This window comes from Protopterus annectens, chromosome 9.part0, assembly GCF_019279795.1.
Source record: "Protopterus annectens isolate FY-2018-M chromosome 9.part0, PAN1.0, whole genome shotgun sequence".
Lineage (NCBI taxonomy): Eukaryota > Metazoa > Chordata > Ceratodontiformes > Protopteridae > Protopterus > Protopterus annectens.
In genome coordinates, this window is record NC_056743.1 from 1,095,845,119 (window position 1) to 1,095,854,775 (window position 9,657).

The window sequence follows — 9,657 nt, forward strand, 5'->3', positions numbered from 1 at the left end:
TAAGCACAGACAGAAGGAAAATATCGTTGGAAGATGATACAAATAAGTTTAAATTTACAATATTCATTTCTAATCATGGACGTTTAATCACGACTATAGCTTGTTTTGCTAAGGTACAAGTTAAAGGAAAGGTGCGATTGTAAATGATAATCACGTAAATGTAGACAGCCTTCATACAGTTGATATTTTCGATGATAATAATAATAATAATAATAATAATAATAATAATTAGTTGCGCGCGCGGGCGCACACACACACTCACACAGCTGAATGTGCATTTACTTGCTAATGTTCACGTCATGTTGTTAACAGATTAATTTCATCGGGAAGTCCGTATTCTTTGTTTCAGTGGATAACCGTAAGGATTAAAAAAAATCTATATAATATAATGCAATGCTGAAAATATATATCTGTAGTGATTGAACTGTGTAATATCATTGGAATGTGAAGACTTATAATGTATTAAAATCAGTCAGAATGACTGTATTTACTATTCACAAGACCTGCCCAGGTAGTTGAGTGCATATTAGGTGCTCTGCATCTTATTCTGACAGTAAAATAAGCTAGTTTCTAGCATTAAACTGTAAAAATATGTAACCAGTAGGTTCATTGATATTTACAATGCATGCGATCAAAGAGACCAGTGAGGAGGCTAGCTCAATCCCCCAACTGCGCCAGACCACTTTCTGGTCAAGTGACTAGCTCCGAGTCACAGGGTAAGCAAACAGAGCCCGGGAGTATTAAACCCTGGACTACAGAAAGCATCTCATTAACAGGTCGCAGCCTTAGTCATCTGCGCTAACTATCGGATCATTTCGAAGCAGTGCAAGTCAAGACAGAAGAAACGTACTGCACTGATCCAAACTGATAACACATAAAAGTGAAATGCACGCGCGCGCACACACGTGTAGCGCGCGCTTGTAACTATGTGTTGCCCGTCATGCCTCTAAGAAGTGTCTCATCCTAAGTAGTCAGAGGTTTACATATGTATTTACTCATTCATTCCTGTTTAGACACGTAAAGAAACAACTAAAACATCGCTGCCCAGTGTATGCATTTATTAGCTTACTGACTCAGTGAAGTCATTTGTTTAATTAGTCTAATCTCTTTCAAACTGGATAAAATCCAAGCGTGCCCACCAGGATAAATTAATACGCTAAAACACTCAGTGAACAAGCACTGCACAGTATCTGCTTAAAAGACTAATGGTAAAGCCAGGCTCTGGAGTCTGCATACCTTAGCTCTGCATAACAGCAGAGGTGATTACTACGTTACTACTGAAAACGCATGTGTGACATTAAAATGGTACTTTCAATAAAGGCAATTCGTGTTTTACTAGGGTAAAATATTATTTTAATTTAGGGCAGAAGTCACACTGTAGATCTTTTAGAACATGCTGCAAAGTTTTTTTTAATAATCCCCTCACAAAACCGTCGTTTTAGATAGATAACTTGGTGGAGACATGTTAGACGCTAGTTTACATAAGCATATATATTTACATGTGTACATCTAACGTGTATACTGTTAAATTGCTTACAAACCCTTCTGTAGCAGTCATAAGTGATCTTCCTCCCCGAGTGGGAGGGACCTTCATTACGCAAACTGGGTCTCACATGTCCAGTTGTCAACCAATGGTGTCAACTTTTGGTTTTAACTATGTTTAATGTCAGATAGCAATAAAGTAGAAGCTCTTGGTCAGGCCCGCGGAAATGGGCGAGCATAATCTGCTTAATCCTGGATTTGTGGGACCTTTGGTAAACATTCATACAGGAGACACTTTTTATTTTCCAAATTTTAGACCGTCTGGAGGACAACTGCATGGTTTGCCACCCCTGTCTTACCCAAGAGGAGAAAACGTTTGCTCGCTGCCTTGGACATCCTCAGAGCCCTGCAATGGATACCCCCAACCTTACCTTAGCAACCACGTCTCAATTAACCCCTCTTTTGGCAGAACTTGTGATATGACCAGAACAGATGAAAGTAAGTGCTACTACAGAGAAACGTCGTGTGAAAATTCAAATATAAAACGAGGAGACAGAGACAGGAACAATTCTTTGCCGCATTCTGAGGTTGGGATTCCCAACGAAACAGCTGGTAGTTTTTCTAAGTACGAGTATTTGAATGCTGACAACATACCCCAAGATCCTCCATCATGCCAGTCTCTGGAATCGGACTCAAATTCTTCATTAATAAATGAAGGAATCAAACATTCTTCCAGAGAACCAATTGTTTCTCCTGCCATGAATCATGGAAACAACCTACAAAGTGGAGGTAAGTAGATGATATAGACAGACAGACACAAACATTCGGACAGATAAGTGTTTCAGTTTCTGTATATACTTAGGTAGTAAAATTGAGTGTTTCTTATAATATTTTACTGTCTATACTAAGGTAGGCTAATGGTACCGTATAATATGCAAAAGGTACGTTGCAGCCAAGGTCGAGGAGCCTGCATTAACAGAACTATGACTAATGTAAAACAGGGAGAAACGCAACAAAGAAATAAGGAATACAAGAAAGGTTACCGCTGCAGCTACTAATTCGCATTTGACAATTTCAGCACATTCTTGGTATAATTTACTATCTGTGCATATATAACATAATTTAATCTCATCTTTGCAAACTATGCCAGTCACTGTTTAGTCTTGTTACCGTCACACACACACAAACATGCGTTCTGTTGGCATTGGACTATGCGTGATTAAATAAATCAGGCTATATATTATTTACATTGTAAACTTGAACTTCTGTAACTTATAAACACCCAGAGAAAGATGGTTAAATGAGATTAACAGATTTTTTTTGTAAGTAAAGCAATTTTAGTATTAATAATACACTGAGTAGCAGCAGATTATATAAAGCCCTTTTGTTTTGCATTCCCTGCAACAGATCCAAACTCCGCTGACAATATTGCTTATTTATTGCTAGTAGTAATAATGATACACTAATTTATTGCGTAATGAATGCCATGTCCCTGTTTATGAATAGGAAACAGGAAATTACCGAACACTACATTACGTTGTGGGTTAAAGGAAACCCCATTAAATGTGGATTAGCTGCGTATACACTATCTTTTGAAACTACTTACTAAGCAGAAGTGCAAAAGTGAAATCTTACATTTGAGTGCTTGATGTTTGAAAAACGAATGGACTAATCTAATAGCTCGTTAAACGGTCTTGTAACGAGTTCAAGTACATCCACATGTTTAACCCTGCGGACAGAGTATGCAAAAAAAATCGAATGATTTATTACATATAATCTTTAATGTTCTACTATGTTTTCTGTTGGTATGCCAGGTATTTTATGTGAAGATTATTGGACAGCATCTTTGCTAAGTGATTGACAAAGTAAAGTATGGTAAATACAATGCCAACATATAATCCATTTAACTTAATGGAACTAACCTTGTTAACACAGTAAATAAAATAAATAAATATGGACAATATAGAGCATGTGGTTCAAGGTCAAAACTGCACTTTTTTTTTTAAATCTGCTTCTAAATATTCAATTTATCTGACTTACTAGCTAACGTGGGTACCCAAACGCGTACTGCCGTTTTGTTGTGTAGAAAGGCAACATAAATGGATACTTGGTCTGAGCACTAATGTTGCTCAATAGAGTTAAGCTATAACTCAAATAGAGTTTATCGGACATAAGTAGTTTACAGAGACACATAAGCAGCACGGAAGTAAGTTCTCCATTAATGAAACCAGCGGTGACAATATTTGTTGCAGATATTACGCTACGAAAACTGTGGACAATGTAAGCTTGATTTGAAAACTAAGGACTCGTTAATCAACACAGATGTCTTCCCACAGTAGTTTAAAAATCCACTGCAAAAACGTGTATGGTTCCATTTCTGGAAAGGGAAAAAACTCGGCTCCCTGTCTGCAGCACTGTGTTATTTTGCTTGCCAGGTTTATTCAATAACATTAATACCAACACGCATTCAGGAACACTGCGGGTTTTATAAATGTTTGTAGCTGTTTAAATATGAAAAAGGTTTACGAAAACTACAGTAAACCCAAAGCTATTTTTGCATTTTTATTATTTATTTATGTATTTATTTATTTATTGCTATGTGTGCATTGACGTACAAGTAAATATTTAATATGTGTGTAGCACATGAAGGAAGGTGGCTTGTCAGATGCCAAATATCATATAATAGACACAGAATGTAAACTCTTGTCTAATTATTTACGTGCAGGTGCAGCCTGGTACCCGATGGTTACACGATCCCGGAAGAAGCGCAAACCGTACTCTAAACTGCAGTTAGCAGAGCTAGAGGGGGAGTTCATGGTCAACGAATTCATTACTCGTCAGAGAAGAAGGGAGCTCTCAGACCGGCTCAATCTCAGTGACCAGCAGGTGAAGATATGGTTTCAGAATCGCAGGATGAAAAAGAAAAGACTCCTTCTTAGGGAGCAAGCACTGTCATTCTTCTGAACCCATCTTAAATGTTCATTGGATGGCTATAATAGTAATCATTGGTCCTCTTTGCATAGCAAGTAGCCCGTGGGCCTCATTTTCAGTATCAGAGGTCTATCGTCATTAAGAGATGCATGCAGTGTGACAAATAAGTCTCAGTAAAGGTGGTGCATTTGAGAGGAACGCAGTCTTAAGAATGTAAACAAATAACGTTTCACAGCATTCCTGGCAGTTACAGTGTAAAGATGATTCTGGATGTTATGTGTTTTCTCCAGAGTAGTTAAAGTTGAGTATGCCACAGGGCAGACCAAAATCCCCCTACCATTTCAGTATTTTAACCATGTGAATATTATGGATGTGTGTATTCGAGAAAGTCACAAAGTTCGACATTGGCAAATTCAGCATAGACTGTTGCTTACTTGTCTCGACTATGGAGTATGAATGCTATTTGTATATTATAACTATTCTGAGATGACATATTGGATATAGTTAATTGTATGACCTACATAGCACTGTGGACCAGAAAACAGACGAGCAGAGTTCTGGAATTGTTGGCATTGTCCTGAGCGGTCCAGTAGTGTTGCAGACATTTCTAAGATGTACTAAATTACTTTAAATATAGCTAATTAAAAAAGAAGCGTCCCACCAAGAACACACACACACACACACACACACACTTTGTCTTATCAAGAAACATCTCTCCATGTTCTCAATAGTGGATGTATCTTCGTATTACTTACTTTAAAATAAGTTTGTTGTGACGTTTGCTTTCAGAATTTATGTTCTTTATTTATATGGTGTCCTTTTGTGGTAAATGTAAACTGAATTACTCGTTACCTTTGGAAATTTTTAACATTTTCACCAATAAAGACAACAGAAACGTTTGCTTGACTTTGACTTATTTGTACTGATGCTGCAAATTTAACTGCATCTTTTGCTGATAGTACAGCGTGGGACATTTTGTTGATACCATTTAATCCATTTCTAATTTTCAGTTATTTGATTATGGAAGACAAAGCAGTCTTCAGATTTAAAGTTACTATTTGATTAATTTTGCTTTCTTCCGTGCTACAACAATACCCTTTACCCTCCTAAGTTACAAAGTGTAGACTCAGACGGAGAAACAAAAACCTGGAAGTCAGACTGTCACCACGTGCAGACTTTATGTTCTTGGTCTTGGCCGACTTACCAGGGGCAAAGAATGTGGCTTTGTTTACGAGTTTCACACGGATGCAGCCAACACCTCATATATTACACTTATGTGCACAGGTTCTTCATGGCCTCTAGCAGCTGTTGTACGGACAGGTCAAATTTCGGGTGCTTTTATTTCTTCCAAAATAGTGGCAGTATCACAGACAAGGGTGTACAAATTACATCATCATTTTTTTCAGAACTATTATTACATGTACTTGAGGCCCTTTGCTGCTGTTACAGTCACAAGTATATAGAACAGCCTGCAAGCAGCGTTAGAGTTTTTATCTCCAGTTCAGTAATGTTAGTATGGTATGATAGACAGGATTACCTTTTAAGATCTGAAACAATTTGTCTGACCCGTGCAGAGGACATGCACTTCACGAATTTCTATTGCATTTTAAATAACAACTGACCGCGCTCCCTACATAATCTTTTAACATCTAACTTGCATTTCAGTCTAAAACTTTTCTACTGTCATTATTACTCTCAGTGAACAGCTTGCTTCACAGTCCACACACGTGCAACATTCCTTTCACATTAAAGAATACACATAATTGCATGTACTATAGTAGAAAACTAAAGGCAATGATTTGTAAGTTATTTGCAATTATGCATGCAAGGGGTATCAATATTTACAGTAGATCCAATTAAGATAGGCACGTAGCCAGTGTGCATGTGTTAAAGATATGTATTTAAAAGAAAGATGTGACTACAGCAGGAATTGCAAAGATTATTCATTTTTGAGGGAAGCGATATAACTTGGTACGCTTAAACATGTGTTATCCAAGTTTGTTACTAAATAAGTGAAGTGTATTTTTGCTTCCTCACTTCTTCAGGGTGTTGGTTGCAGATGGCTGGGCCTAACCTAGAAAAAACTCTCTCTCCCGTGAAGATTTTAAAGCGAGGTGTAATTAAGGTAATGCTGACTGGTGCCTCTTAAGTGTGTTTTTAGCTGGGGTTTACTGAGGGGCACAGTTCAGTACTCAATGTTGCATTATTACCTCACAGCACTTTTCTGACTAGTTGCTTGTTATTTTGTATTTGTATTTACTGTTTTGACTTAACTTCCATGTGTTATTATTGTTAATAGAATTTTAATATTTTTTCTAATAAACCAGTATTGTTTGTTTCTTTATTTCAGTACTATGCTGGGCCCTGGGTACATTCTGTGTAGAGTCATATAAAGCTTTTGTTCACGGGTTTTCGCAGTGTGCACCGGTTTCTTCCTACACCCCAAACGCATGCCAGAGGTGAACTAGCGATTCTCCATCCTGCTTATAGGTTTGTGCGTGTCTGTCCTGCGAGGGACTGGGGTCCCCTTCGAAATTGTTTTCTCTGCCTTGCGCCCGCGGAATGCCGGGAAAGGCTGCATCTCACACAAGACCCTGTTCTGGATTAAATGCATAACAGGAGAATGAATGTCTTTGCCGGTTTGCTCACTGCTTTATTCATTGCACTCGTGAGCAAGGCATCTATAGAAATAGTTGTATACGTTGTTTCAGACTTTAGGATTTACAAGTGGGACCATATTTTGGTTATACATTCTATGGCCCGTACCAATTATGGTTACAACCTGTCCATCTTTGCGAGGGACAATCTCTCCTTGGGCAGTTATGTCCTGTGAAAAACACTAGAAAATGGCAAATGCCCTGAGATTTTAGGACAACACATATTTCATAAGTTTTCTGTAATAGTTGCATAAAACTGTTAGTTTCTATCTGAAACACTTAAATGTTATATGAATTAATATAAGCAACTCAAATGCTACAATTATAAGCTTTTATTTTGGTAAAAAAGTGAAGCCCAGTCCTTTGCACTTGCCATGGGTTTGTTTTGTCCTCAAAATCTCACATTTCTACAAAAGAAGTCCCACTTTGGGCATTTGAAAAGGTGGCAACCCTAGGTCCAATTTGTTATAAAATTACTGGAGTTGGTTAACAGAAAGATCCATGAGCACTGATTTGTTACACATGCAGGGAAAGTGATGCTAGTCTAATAAAATGCCGACCATATATATTTTCCTATAAAATGTGGCACACTAAATTCTGCACTGTGTCACGCATATTGTTTTACATAAGCCTCAAACACTCGCATCAGCTGCTGTTGCCTAAGTAAAATGTTGTTCTAGCAATTGCAATAAAATCCACGTATATATTAGGGCAACATTTAATGCAGTCCATTACTCATTGCCATACCAAGTTATGAGACACTACTAACTTCTTATCTCCTTAGTTGTTGCCTGAACATCAGATATGTACCTTTTTCTTTCAAGGGCACTGATGTCACTAAATAGATCGAAATAATTATGGTGGTGGTGGTGGGGGGGGGGGGGCACACACGGAAAACACAGCTAAAGTGCATGTCTATTTTCATACTCACCTTAATATCCGGTTACATTACACTGTCACAGCACTATACTAGCACCTCTTAAAGTTCGAGATTTTATTTATTTATTGTTTTGTTTTGTTCTCTCCCTCCTAAAATGTCCTGTTTTGTGACAGAACCGTGACGATTTCCCTATAACTTCTGTACATTAACTCCGTGGTCGCATCAACAGAACGAAAGGGGACATCTGTGTAATCAGTGGTACCACTGATAGTGCACGCTCAGAAACCGGAAGGACATTGATTTCCTATGGAAAACAACGTTCGGGAAGTTCAACATGGAAGAGCTGAAATTGGCCAGGTACAACCCCCGTCCAGTTTGCACTCGATAGGGTGTAGTGGAGAAGACAAATATAGTAGATAAACTGTGCTGGTCATTACATTTCAGTATTCAGCAGTGCATTAGAAAATGTTGCTTAACGCAAGCCTTGTTATTTCAGCAACATTCTAAATGAATAGTACAAATATTACCAAAATTTAAAAAGTTTCCCTGATTTATAATCTTGGTTTGTGGTTATTGTTGTCTTTGTCTCTGACTCCTGAGACGACTGGTTCAGAGGTATAACCCCCCCCCCCCCGTCGCATTTTTAAGATCTGGCTTCTCGGGTTGGTCTTCTACAAAATATAATAAACCTTGAGATACAGAAACTTCTTCGCTGCATATACTGGAGTGTCTGTACTATCATGCAAACTCGCTTACAAAAGTCATGAACTGGTTCAGCACCTTTAAGATTTATATTAGCTCTCAGCTACGTATTCCTATGTTCAGAAACCAAGACTTAACTCGACCCGTATTTGTTAAGAAGAGCACTTTTTGCCAGTCCTTCTCCTGCCTTATTCCCCCACGTGGGTACTGCAAGTAAGGAGGTATTCTACAGTAGCAGATCACTTCGAGCAGATGCTGATTAGGGTGTTTATTTCCAGTTTGTAACATATAAAAAGGGTCCCTGAGTGCGGGTTCAGGGTGGACACCTAAGTAGATGACTGTGGTACTGGCAGCATTGTGCGTATGTGTACTGTGCTGTTGGTATTTTTTTAGTGTTAGATATGTTCTCTTTAGGAAACAAATGGAGGCTCTGTTAAAAATACAGCTGAAGTCATGGGTTCTTAAAATTATGCTTTTCCTCCAGTTTAGTTTTCTGAATTCGCAGTCAGTGGACTGTTCACTACTTTTTGTGAGGCGACCCACATAAAATTATCTGAGATTGCTTAGAATTACCACGTTGATTTAGTTTGTATTCGATATTATCGAATACACGAGTGTACATATATATATATATATATATATATATATATATATATATATATATATATATATATATATATATATATATATGTGTGTGTGTGTGTGTGTGTGTGTGTGTATGTGCGTGTGTGTAAGAAATAGAGCGTCTGTACACGCACACACACACAATTCGGATACTGCAAATCAGAAAAAATATGCATATTATATAGCAAAATACTTCCCCCATACAGCTAAAAAATGTCAATCTTTAACTCAAATTATTGCATTCAAGAACCGAAATGACTGTGGCAAGCGTGGGGAAATAATACGCAATGAAAGAATGTGTATTGATTTTGCCTAGCAGAATTAGTTTTTCTTTGAGACATTTGAATAATAAAATGGAAGACGTATTCCTAATTGCATTAG

The 9,657-nt window shown here is 37.7% G+C and overlaps 1 protein-coding gene across 1 annotated transcript; it reads left to right on the forward strand.

The window, feature by feature from the left end:
• Positions 1 to 346: 346 nt before the first annotated feature.
• HOXC12 (homeobox C12) lies at positions 347 to 5,307 on the forward strand. Its single transcript, XM_044083938.1, has 2 exons — positions 347 to 2,271; positions 4,208 to 5,307. Exons 1-2 carry the CDS (start codon positions 1,710 to 1,712, stop codon positions 4,444 to 4,446), a joined length of 801 nt encoding a protein of 266 aa, XP_043939873.1. The 5' UTR covers positions 347 to 1,709; the 3' UTR covers positions 4,447 to 5,307.
• Positions 5,308 to 9,657: the final 4,350 nt, after the last annotated feature.